Source organism: Aedes aegypti, chromosome 1, assembly GCF_002204515.2.
Source record: "Aedes aegypti strain LVP_AGWG chromosome 1, AaegL5.0 Primary Assembly, whole genome shotgun sequence".
NCBI classification, from domain to species: Eukaryota; Metazoa; Arthropoda; class Insecta; order Diptera; family Culicidae; genus Aedes; species Aedes aegypti.
In genome coordinates this window covers 240,674,865-240,688,301 of record NC_035107.1, presented here as the reverse complement: position 1 = coordinate 240,688,301, position 13,437 = coordinate 240,674,865, and the positions used below count along the sequence as shown (strand labels likewise).

The 13,437-nt window shown below is 39.1% G+C and overlaps 1 protein-coding gene across 1 annotated transcript; it reads left to right on the top strand.

The window, feature by feature from the left end:
• Positions 1 to 1,521: 1,521 nt before the first annotated feature.
• LOC110674643 lies at positions 1,522 to 2,668 on the top strand. Its single transcript, XM_021838719.1, has 2 exons — positions 1,522 to 1,627; positions 2,320 to 2,668. The coding sequence occupies exons 1-2, from the start codon at positions 1,622 to 1,624 to the stop codon at positions 2,629 to 2,631; spliced, it is 318 nt and encodes a 105-aa protein (XP_021694411.1). The 5' UTR covers positions 1,522 to 1,621; the 3' UTR covers positions 2,632 to 2,668.
• Positions 2,669 to 13,437: the final 10,769 nt, after the last annotated feature.

The following is a 13,437-nucleotide window of genomic DNA, read 5'->3' as shown; positions in this document are numbered from 1 at the left end:
ACGAACTAGTAAAAAAAAAGCATTCGTTTGATCAATTTGATTTTTTCATTTACTCCCATAGACTGTTATCACATTGAAAATTTTATTTACTCAGTTGTTCGTAACTGAATTTTTACACATTTTTGAGAAATCATACCAACAATCGATAAAATTAGGAATATGAGTAAAATTAATATACAATTTTCCGTGCGGACAGTTTTAACACATGCACGTACTGTTATTACTTAGAAAACGTTATTTAAAGAGTTAATATACAGTCAAGTCGTACACTTCAGGCTAATTATCAAAACTCCAAGTCTGAAAAAACTTTCTGTTAGAGCTGGTGTTCTTCGAAGCTGCATTTTGGGGCCCATATTATACAATACTTTAACATCTGACTACCTGAGTTACCTCAGGAATGTCAAAAATCCTTGTTTGCGGATGACACAGGCCTCTCCGCCAAAGAACGAAGTCTGCCTGTCATCTGTAGTCGATTGCAAAAAAGTTTGGATATTTTTTCTTCATACTTGCAAAAATGGAAGATTTCTCCTAATTCTTCCAAAACTCAACTAATAATATTCCCACATAAACCAAAAGCTCTTTATTTGAAACCTTCAAGTAGACATGTTGTTACAATGAGAGGGGTTCCAATGAATTGGTCAGATGAAGTTTAATATCATGCTAGATAAGAATTTAACTTTCAAAAATCACAATGAGGGCATTTTGGAAATGATTCTGAAGCTCCCTCAATTGTTTGGTAATAATGAGTTATATAGAATATCCAATGTTGAAACATTGGAACAAATGTCGAATAAAATAATTCATAGTCGTAGACAAAAATCATTGCAATCTTCTATTACCACGATAAATGCGTTATATATCTAGGTAAAGTTAGTTAAACGCGTTTTTTCTCTTCTTCAAGCAGGTGAAATCAACTAATCTGTAAACAATCTGAACTGCTACGGCAAATGTAATGTAATATGTTGTTAACAATATGTTAATAAATGCTCAAATTAAATTTATAATGTTTTCTAACACAGAACACCTACATATAAGTAATGAATGTAAAGTTAAGAATGATACTAATAAAGAAACAAAAAATAATATTTCATATACAGTTTCCCTGTTTATATCTAATTTGTAATATCCCTGCATATAAGCAGAACTACTTGTATTTGATTATCCAGACAATTCTACGTGAAATTCAGTTATTTCATTGAGATCTACGCGCGATGGTCACAAAGTACAAATTTCTTCGTCGGTTCGCTACCAGTTTTTCCCACTGTGCGCTCCTTTTACACTAGAACGAAATGATATAATTACCGAGCACACGCTTGTTTGCCAACCCTCAGACATCATCAACTTCCATCGCTCTATGGTCTATGATGGTCGATGATAGCGCCAAAGCCCAAATACCCAATATGCACCTGCCCATAAGGCGCATCATGCAAACGAAATGCTTTCGTTGGCTGATCAAATGCATGAGTGGCCTCGCGGAAAAGCCCCTCCAACTATAAAACCAACCGCACGCCGTCGGCAAGTTATCAGTCATCAGCCGCAACCGTTCGGATCCAGTGCACATCGAAGCACCACTCTCTTCTTGTTTGTTTGTCCCACGCAAATTTGTTGAACGAGCTCAATCATGAAGGTAGGATTCGCTTTTTACACAATTCTTCGAAAAAAATGGCACTGTGAGTTCGGGTGATATTGACCACCGTTGAACACGATTTCATTTGTCACAAATAGAGAACAATATCAGTGTAACATACAGAAAATTAATGTTGATTGTGTTAACTATTAAACTATTAAGTGTTAAAAAATGTTTATTCAAGTGAAAACAATGAAAAATTCTTCAATCATGTTCAGTTTGGTGATAACAGACATTAACCTTCCAGTCGTCGCGCGGTTGACCACCGCTATAAGCACCACGCTGATGCTGTGTACGAATAGCGAGTTTTTTTTTCACCTGTGTTGTACAAAAGACAACAGTGCGACGGCTGAAGTGTTAAGAAAATTCTGGTTGTAATCAAGGATTCAATCATGGGCACAGCCTGAAAGTTTGTGAGAATGCTAATTATATTAGAGTGTGACCATCATTAAAATTCGTACCAATTTGCTTATTTCGTATACAGAATTTCTGTTAAATGTTGCAAATTACATACATTAGGGCATTACTAATTATTCCCATGAAAATTGAATTGAATATAATTTAGCAAGCATAGGTATTCAAATTCAGAGAATCCAAATTTAGTAATTTTCACTGTTTTTGATATTAACCACTTTTTCTCGTTTTTTCACCATGTCATTCAATCACACTTTTCCGTTTTTTCCCACCCCCAGGCGTTCATTTTTGTTCTGCTAGCGATGGCCATTGCCTTGGTGGCCAGTTTCCCGGCGGCGGACCTCGAGAGTGCGGAGTCGTCGTCCGTCGTCGAGCTAGAAAGGGCAAACCGGGTGGCCAGGAGCAGCGCGTGGGATGAAGACGATCATGGCACTATCAAGGAGATCACCGTTCACAAGACAGTTCACGTTCCATATCCGGTCGAGAAGAAGGTCCCGGTTGTGGTCGAGAAGAAGGTCCCGGTGGTCATCACCAAAACGATACCGGTATCGATTAAGATTAAGCGCGTTAAGCATCACCACTCGGGCTGATGAGACTGATAGAGAATAAATTATTGTAGCTACAGTATATCTGGGAGTTTTTAATGGAGGAGGGAAGCAGTTCTTTTATCATAAGTGCAACGAAACTTCGTCCCAAAAACGAATTTTTCCGGAGGGACAAGTCATCTCCCAAGGAACATATTTGGATTTTCATTTGCTAAAAGCTGTTATAAGGTTTTGAAGTTTACATTTACAACAAGAAACACATGTCAAATGTATAACATTTAAATTGAAACAACTTCAAAACAGGAAATTTAGTACCGTAAAACTGGGTAACTTTGATAATGCGGGTAACTTTGATAGTGCGAGACCCACAAGATATTAAGCGAAATAACGAATTTTCTGTTAATCAGTTAAAAAAAAACGAATGCAAAAGTAAAAAGTATTAGTATGACACTTCATGTCAAAGCTATTTTCGTTGGAATCAAGTGCATTTGAGGATTTATTTGGAAATATTAAAAATTTACAAGATTTTAGCATTTTTGCAACACTTACAAACAATCTGTTCCACGATCACTATTTGATAAAGTCATTGAGTTCGTCACTTATCCATGACAGCCTAGTTATAGTAGAACATGAATTCGGTCTCAAATCTCTTAGCGAAAACCATTTTTACAAACTGGGACCATTTTAGTGATCTAAGTCAGAAACTTCCATAAAGCGTTAAACGCCTAGAGGTATGCAACGCCCTATGAATGTTCCGTAATTCATTCAATTTGGTTCGATTTATACTCCATTATCAAAGTTACCCCAAAACAGAAAACCGACTTGCGATTATATGAAATAAAATATATAGCCATTCAGAATAAATCTTTTGGCAATCGATCAAGTGCAATCGACAGCTAGGATGTCAGTACTTGTTTTAAAAATATAAATTGTAATTCTTTGAAACAGCACGCATATATATCGAAGTTTTCTTCGAAAAAGCTATCAAAGTTACCCCGTTTTACGGTACATGTAAACTTCAAACATCAAAACCTTATAACAGCAAGATTCCTTAGGCGGGAATTGACTACAACTTGATCTGTACAATTCAAAACGTCAAAACCTTATAACAGCAAGTCTGGAAGATTTCTTCGTCCGACGTTCTGCAGGTCGATAATGTTTGTAATGAAGTCTTCACAGTTTGTACTAAGCGTTCCCACACACCGCCCATGTGGGGGTAGCGGGAGGGTTGAACCGCCATTGGGTGTCGTGGTTGGTGAATGTCCCAGCCAATACACGATTCGCCGCCGTAACTTCCGCTCGTAACTCTTTGCTTGCTCCAATTAAATTTATGCCTGATCACTATAGATCTCCTGTGCGGCACCTCTTCTGGCTATAAATCGTCTAATCAACATCTTGCACGATTCGCTAGACAGACTGACAGCTCCCTCCAGATGAATGGCTCGTATCGTCAGGCAGGTTATAAGTACAACCCATCTTTTGACACTGTTTCTTCCAATCCGAATAAGAAATGGCTCGCAGTAATCTAAGCCAATAAAAGTAAATGGCCGGACATATGGAGTCACACTTATAGCTGGAAGAGGTGCCATTCTAGGTTCCTTGGGGTCTCAAGTTGGGTACCGTACGGTACACAACACACCATGAACAATGTATAGCTACCGTAAAACGGGGTAACTTTGATAGTTTTTTTCGAAGAAAACTTGAATATTTATGCATGCTGTTTCAATGAATTATAGTTTAAAATTGTCTTTGGAAACAAATGTATTTGCACTGTCCTAACTGTTCAAAAATTTGTTTAGAGTTGGAATTTGACGTCACATTTTATCAATGTTTTACGAATTCCTTACTAACCCCAGCAATCTTATTTTTTTACCTAAAAAATATTCAAATCCTGATAACTTTTTTTTGTTTCTAGATATTTTGCACCATCTTTTCACAAGCAATTTTAAAACCTTTCTCTTTTCAAAATCTGCGTCGATGTGGATCATTGCTGGTTTTGAAGATACACCCGATTCTGTTTTTGCATGGATTTTTTTTACACGGCCGTGCAAAAAAAAATTTCCATACATTTTTTTTTGTCAAACCCTTATTTTTCCATGAAACGTCGAGAAATGTTGTTACTTTTTCCGCACGGTTTTTGAAATTTTGAACTGAAATCTCTTTTTGCACGGTACGCATCCCCCGTTCAAAAACAGAATCAAGTGTAATCTGATTTTTTCAGGAGATTGACATTCCCTACACAAAATTTCTTTTGCCGCCATTTTGTTTTAGTCAATTTATCAAAAATTAAATAGAAAATGAAATGTGGGCTATACAATGCCATGAGTTTCTCTTAATAAATCGTACAGATCGCAATTGAGGTGTATTCAAGAAATTGTTTAATTACTATATGATTACTTTTTACTTTTTTCCATACCAGACTTCTATCAAATTAGGGTCACGGTCGTATTTTTGACCCCCTAAGGAAGTGATTTTAGTTTTTGTCCCAATTAATTAATTGCACAGCGTAACCAAGTCAAAGAACATGCCAAAATGTAGAGGAAAACTTCCTTTACAAGATAAAAATGCCCAAACGGTCATGTAGGATCCAGCAAACGTCGAAAATAATTGAATTGTGATGTACTGCTTTTCATTATTTTGGACACACCAATACATTTTGGACCCACAAGGTATATATTTTGGACCCCCGGTGTTTTTATATCGTTTTTTTCGACAAAGACCACGACACTGGTTGTATAATATGCTTGCCCATAGTCTAATCAATTGATTGACACTGGAAAATCGAAGAAATTCTACGCTTTTAGTCCAGAAATTTGAAAAATTTCTGACAGCTTTAATTTATGTGTGTAACGTGTTGTAACGGTTTAAATTAAATTAAATTAATTTCAGATAAAACAAACACATTTTCTATGTTCAAACGGTTGATGCTAGTACGGAATCTTTCCAAATAACATGCGAATTGAGTTGGTTTTTCTATTTAAACTTGGATATTTGCAGGAAAATGGACCAGAGGGTCCAAAATATGTAGGGGTCCAAAATAAATTGGTTACCCTATTGTTTCCATAAGTGAATAACCGAACTGAAAAAATAAAATCTGTAGCCTAAGATATCGGAAAATTTCGAAGAATCTCCGGATCCAGATTATCTATAATCAAAATGGACGCAGATTCTAACAACACAAAAGTGTTTTGAGAAATTGTGAAAAATATGATACACAAATAATCGTTTTTTCGATATTATCAAAGAAACCGATTAATTTTTTTTTGTAAAAAAATTGTTTTGCTAGTAGAGGTGTCGATGTTTTGTCAGATATTTGGGTATTTTTGTTTTTTTCGAGTTGTGGCATTCGACGTTTTGTCCCTTCGACGTTTTGTCCTTTCGACATTTTAGCTTTCGACATTTTGTCATTCGACGTTTTGTCCTTTCAACATTTTGGCATTCGACGTTTTGGCATTCGACATTTTGTCTTTCGACGTTTTGTCACCCAACCACTCCTGATACAATCCCAAGAAGAACTCTAATGGAAGCCCTTAAGGTATTCCAGATAGTATCCCTATAGGAACTCCTGATGGAATCCTTGGAAAAACTCGTATCTATATATATTCTTGAAGGAATTCCTAATGATTGAAGGGACTCCTGATGGAATCCTTTTAGGAACTCCTGATAAAATCCCTGGAAGAATTCCTGATAAGTTTCCGGATAGAACTCTTGATAGAATCCCTAGAGGAACTCCTGATAATATTTCTAGAAGAAACATTGATGGGATTCCTCGAGGAACATCTGATTTAATCTCTTGAATAATTCCAGGTGAAATTTCAGAAGGAACACCTGATTAAATCTCCAGTAGCCCTAAAGGTACTCCCGAAAGAATCCCTACAGGAGCTCCTGATGAAATCCCTGGGGGAACTCCTGAAGGAATCCTTCGAAGAATTTGTAAAGATATTCTTGAAGAAACTCTGGATGGAATCATTGGAGGAATTTCTGTTGAAATCCCGGAAAGAACTCCTGATGGAATCCCTAAAGCAACGACGGACAGTATCCATGAAGTAATTCCAGGGGGAATGTCTGAAATATCTCCTGAATCCCAGGAGAAACTTCTGATGATATCCCTAGTTGAGTTCCAGGTGCAATCCCTGAAAGAACTCCTGTTCGAATCTCTGGAGGAATTCCAGATGGAATCCCTGAAGAATTTCTGATGGAATCCCTAGACGAACATCTGATGAAACCTCCAGATGAATTATTGATGGATTTCCTATAGGAACTTCCGATGGAATCCGGAGCGGAACTTCCGATGGAATCCTCACAGCTAGTCCTGATAAAAACCCTGAAGGAACTGCTGAATAAAACCTTCGTGAAATTTATGATTGAATCTTTAGAAGTTCTCCTGATGGAATGCCTGGATGAAATATGAATATGAATGCGAAAATGGCAACTTTGGCAAAGAAAGCTCTCAGTTAAAAACTGTAGAAATGCCCATTGAACTCTAAGTTGAGAAGCAGGCTCTGTCCCAGTGAGGACGTAACGCCAAGAAGAAGAAGAACTCCTGATTCTCAGAGGAATCACTGATGGAATCCCTGTAGGAACTCCTGATAGAATCTGATGAGGAATTCCAGGTGAATTTTCGGAAGGAATTTATGAAAGAATTTTGACAGGAAATTCTTGTTAAATTACTGGATAAAATGTTGAATAAATTTCTAGAAGAACAGCTGGTGGAATCATGAAGGAGTTTTGGAAGAATTCCTAAAGATATTACAAGAGGATTTCCTGGTAAAATTCCTGATGGAATCCCTGTAGTACAAATCAGAATCCATGGATGGATTCACCTGTGGTTCAATTGCTGATGGATTCTATGAAGATATTTCTGGAGAAATTGGTTAAGGAATAATTAAAGAATCCTTGGTGAATTTGCTAAAGAAAACAGTTAGAGATGGTTGGAAACGATAGTTGAATATATAGAAACAACTCAAGAGCGTGCATTTGATAGATCACTATGGCACCGACGCTGCGTAAATTCACGCATTTTGACTTTCCACCCATCTGCATCGGAAGTTCATGGGACGTCGAAGCTTCAATTTGACATGATGACGTCGGTATTCGTGCAACATCCCTACAGACGGTACGATCGGTTCGTCGAACATTTGGCTCCGCCCACCGGTGGTTTGAGAAAAATCAAACTCGTTTGATTTTGGCCGACCGATTCGTCAACCGTCAAATTGGTTTCACAAACTGTCCAATTGGTTCGTCAAGCAGCATCACACACGGTCAAACATAGCACCAACATGAGCATCAACCTGGGGGGCGGAGTCAATGTTGGTCAAACCGTCTGAGCGTCTGTGGGGTGCATTGAACATTTGACAGTTCAACAGCCGACTAAGGCTGTTAACCGTTTCACCAGTTCGTTTAACTATTAGTTAAAATTTGACATTTCGATAGTTGTTTTCCCCTCAAATGGTTAAATTGAACATCGCAGTCGACCCATTTGAGCTTTGACAGTCGAGTAGTTATTTCAGAACAAAGTTGACAGATGGTTAGTTATTCTCAAATTCACGGGAGCAAAAAATAACTTTCGAACTGTCAAGTTTAACCATGCTACAGAGCAGGGTTATTTCTACACTGAGGCAAAAATCTCGCATGATTTTCATAAGATCACACTAATGAACGCGTTTTTTATTATTTTTTTGTTGGTTCATAAGACACTTGCGTATTTCATTCGACGAGATTGAGATTCATAAGACAAGTGTAATTTTTTCATAACAATCAATTGTCAATGTCATAAGAACGCTTATGAACCCCATTGCTCATCATTGTGAAGAACCACGTGAGGCAAATTTTCTCGGTACAGCCATTTCACTATCAGGAATTCAATATGGCTTCCGAAATGGACGTGTTTGCTGATTTGTCGCTGGCTGACTCCGTTTCTAATGCATCAAAGGGTAAATATTTTCTAGTTATCAACAATTCCGCTGTAACTAACACTTTCTTTCGATCAAATTAAGGAATTGGATCCAAAGAATAAGATTTTTGAATGAAAATTCAAAACAATTTGTGTGACGCGTAAGAAATTACAAACCCCCCTCATCCATTAATCCGTCCCTAACGTAAACCCGCACCAATTCAGGCATTCTTCACAACTTTTCTCAATAATGTTTCGCTGCTATAATATACTTCTTCGTGTTCAAAATAGGTTAGCCAACTAGAGAAAATCTAATTTTCATCCATTTTGTCGTATCGCAAATCGATTCTAATGCTTACAGTAAAGTGCTTTTATCGAATTGCGACATGACAAAATGGATGAAAATTTGATTTTCACAAGTTGGTTAACCTATATATTTTTCAACGCGGATTAGTATTATTCATTCATTGAAATTTATAATCTAAAGCTCAAATTACACAAGACAGTCTTATGGAACCAAGAATGGATCAGAACGTAATTCATAAGACTATCTATGGATTTTGTTATCAAGTCAATGCTGGTTCATAAGATCATCTTACGAAATTCCTTCGAGGTGTATTATGGAAACAACATCTGCCGAAAACCATACGATGGTCTTATGAATTTCAAAGATTTTTCTTGTGTCGTAATTCCATAAGCAAATCTTATGACAGTCTTACGTTTGCTTTCCTCAGTGTAACCGGAGGGGAAATAACTATCGAGCTGTCAAATTTTAACTAAAAGTTAAACAAACTGGTGAAACGGTTCACAGCCTAAATTGGTTGAAAATCGGTCGATTGTTGCACCGACGCTTATGAAAGTTTAACACAGCGATCAACTGACTAATCGCTAGATTTAATCGGATGACCGAGGAAATCTGATGTTTAGTAGGTCAACTTGCTTGAATTTTACTTAAAATACCGATTTATCCACCTATTTAGTGAGATTGCGTCGGCCCACCCTATTAAATTGGGTTATATTCGGTTGATCCCTGTGTCAATCATCCATAAGCGTTGGTGCAACAATGGACCGATTTTGTCGGCTGTTGAACTGTCAAATGTTTAATGGCCTCCATGTACCCACCTGTGTACCATTCATACGAATAAACAACGCCAGCTTCTGCTCATCTTCTCATTCTGCAATCCGAAAAACCCATCAGCACTTCGCCCGCAACTTAGTCGTCCGCAATTCCGCATCATCGTGTTCGCTGCCAATCATCATCGCAAAATTCTTCGCTGCCATAAAAAATAAAATCGTCGATAAAAAAGGTAAAAGCAGACAACAATCAGCTTCGCATTGTTTGAGATCCGTCAACACTCCCCTGTCATCGATCAAGTCTGCGTGGCCATCTGTTTGTCAGTTTGCTTTCTACGACAATATTAATCAAATAATTCGCGAAACTATGGATCAATGCACGAGTTCACTAATTTGACGTTTGAGCGGTGCCGAATTCACTGGTTTCCATGGCCACATAAATAACACGGCACCGCTAAAACGTCAGATAGTGAACCCGTGCAAAGGTCCATTCCGTTGAAGACTCGTAGGCCTACTAAGCTTTTCAATCAACCATGGAGTACCCCACAATTGCGTAATTTTGCGTTAGGCTCAGAAACCATTTGCGTTAGGCTCAGAAACGGTACTTTCGCTGCAGGACTTTGGAAAAAAAGTGAAATGTACAGCTTGCGGAGGCCGAGTATGCAAGCTTACATGAAATTCGATTCCGAGACCATATTAAGAATATCCAGACTGACTGCAAGGGAAATCCGATATCATTCTGGTCTTTTGTCAACGCTCGTAGAAGATTTTCTGGCATTCCGGTCGATGTATCCTACTGTGATCGAAGTTCCTCCACCGATACCACTTCCGCTAACCTCTTTGCTGAGTTCTTCCAAAGCGTATTCGAAATCACTGAATCACCAGCACCGCAGCAATATGTCGACCAGCCTCCAAGCTTCAACATTCATCTACCTCAGCCAGAATTCAGTCTTGACATTGTTTACAAAGCGCTATCATCAGTCGACGCATCGAAGGGCCCTGGTCCAGATCGTCTTCACCGGTTTTTATAAAAAAAATGTGCAGCATCTTTGGCCAATCCCATCTAGTGCATTTTCAACCGTTCGCTCCAAGAAAGCGTTTCCCCTGATGTCTGGAAGCTTGCATCCATCACACCAGTATTCAAGTCCGGAAATCTGCATCTCGATTCTGAATTGCTTGTCCAAGGTTTTCGAAAGACTGCTGCACGACATGTTGTACCCAGCTGTTCAACCGATGATCTCGGAATTCCTACATGGATTCATGAAAAAACGTTCGACACTTTCCAATTTGATGTCCTCTACCAGCTCCGTTGTTGAAAACGTTGAGAAGCACCAGCAAGTAGATGAGGTTTATGTAGATCTCTCCAAAGCCTTCGATAAGGTTCTTCACGACCGTGCTGTAGAAAAGCTAAGCCGCCTTGGGCTTCCTCCGTGGATCGTAAACTGGCTGAAATCGTATTTATCTTCTAGGAAGGTAGGAAGGCTTTTGTCAAGATTCGCGATTCTTCATCCAATGTTTTTGAGATTACATCTGGTGTTCCACAAGGAAGTCACCTGGGACCGCTTATTTTTATTCTATTTATAAATGATGTGTGTGGCCATTTAAGATCCTCCAAACTGCTATTTGCAGACGATTTGAAAATTTACCGTGTGGTAAAATAAACTCTAGATTGTTGTGTTCTTCAAGCTGGCATCGAAAAGCTATAATCGTGGTGTCAGATTAACGGAATGCAGGTGAATGCCTCCAAATGCAAGATAATCACTTATACTCGTGGACAGTCACCGATACGATTCGATTACACGATGAATCATGCTCTTCTTGAACGAGCTTACTCCATTAAGGATCTGGGAATAATTCTAGACAGCAAATTAAGATTTACTGAACACATCTCAAAAACAATCGCTAAGGCAAGTTCCATGCTCGGGTTCATGTGCCGCAATACCGCAGACTTTGACGACGTTTACGCTCTGAAGACATTGAACTGCTCGCTAGTTCGAAGTGTTCTCGAGTACAGAGTTCAAATATGGGCTCCAGATCATGCTGTCCACGAATCGAGTATTGAACGCATCCAAAAACGTTTTGTACGATTTGCTTTACGGCGGCTGCCTTAGACCAATCCAGATAGCTTACCAGCATACGAAGATAGATGTTCGCTTATCGAACTGCACGAGTATTCCCCACGAAGCGATATTATTATGGTTGTACGGATCAGTAGCTGCTACGGACTTGCTGGGTATGTCAGCCTGTGTAGACACATTCGGAAACATACCGCCACCCGAGCTTCCGCCAGTTGCTTGAGAAACAACTTCGGTAATTGGCCTGGCACCGACGGGGATTTGGCTTTTTTTTTTTTTACTTTAACGTTTATTTAACAGGCTCAAGCGCTACTAGGCATAACGGAGCCGAATTCAATTGATTTTTTTTTACAAATTCATAATTGCTTCTTAATAATCTATATTAGTTTTGGGGAACCGTAAAACTCGCGGTTTGGCCGAGGTTAAGGATAACAAAAAAATGAAGGAGAGGATAGGGTTAAGGTTTACATGTTGACGTTCAGCGTGGTAGTGAGTATCGTTGTTGCTGCAGGTCAACCGTAGAGTGGACATGACGACAACCTGTAACGGTACAAACAAACGTATTTCGAGGGGACAAGGTGGACAAACGAAACCAAAAAGGGAACTATGTGGACAGCGAGAATGGGAAATCAAACAATGACATCATTTTGCTTCAAAAATTTGTAAATAAGCATCATGTAATCGAAATCCAGCCTACCCAGAACATCTCTAATGTCTTCCTTATCTGGTTTCCCTCGGGCCCTGAGGGATTCACATAAATCGGATCTGGCAATGCCGTATTCGGAACAGTACCACACCACGTGGTTGATGTCTCTGTATCCTGCACCACAACCGCAACGGTTACTGTCTGAGAGCCCTATTCGATAGAGATGCGATCCCAAAGAGTAGTGGTTGGACATCAGCCGACACATTACCTTGATAAAGTCTCGACTCATGTCCAACCCTTTATACCACGGCTTCCTGGACACCCGAGGGAGAATGGAATGCAACCACCTACCCAAGTCACCATTGTCCCATTTCTGTTGCCAACTGAGCAGGGTTTGCTGACGAGCAATTGCAAAAAATTCATTGAAGGCGATTTGACGATCATAAATATCGCCTTCCATAGCGCCCACCTTGGCGAGTGAGTCTGCTTTCTCATTGCCCGGTATCGAACAATGTGAAGGGACCCATACCAAGGTGATGGTGTGATTCGATAAAGCACTCAATGAAGATCGTATTTCGCGAAGGAAATACGAGGAGTGCTTTAACGGCCTCATTGAACGTATAGCCTCAATGGAGCTGAGGCTATCCGTAAAAATGAAAAATCGATCAGAGGGAAGAGAGGCAATTCGCTCTAATGCATAGTGTATAGCCGCTAATTCTGCGACGTATACTGAGCATGGGTTTTGAAGTTTATGGGCGGCACTATGAAATTCGTTATAAACACCAAATCCAGTGGAATCATTTGTTTTTGACCCATCAGTGTAAAACGTTCTGTCGCTGTTGACATGACCGAACTTGTTTGCAAAAATTAGTGGAATATACTCCGATCGGAGATGATCTGGAATTCCATGGATTTCTTGCTTCATGGACAGATCAAAACCTACAGTAGAACTGGAGAAGTCTGGGAAGCAACTACGATTTGGAGCATTCAATGAAGGGTTAACCTCCAGACTCGTGTACCAGTAGTACAGTGTCATAAATTTTGTTTAAGGATTTCGTTCGATTAGCTTTTCAAAATTTCCAATCACCAATGGATTTAACACCTCACATCGGATGAGGTAGCGTAGCGATAATTCCGCGAAACGATCTGATAAAGGCAGTACT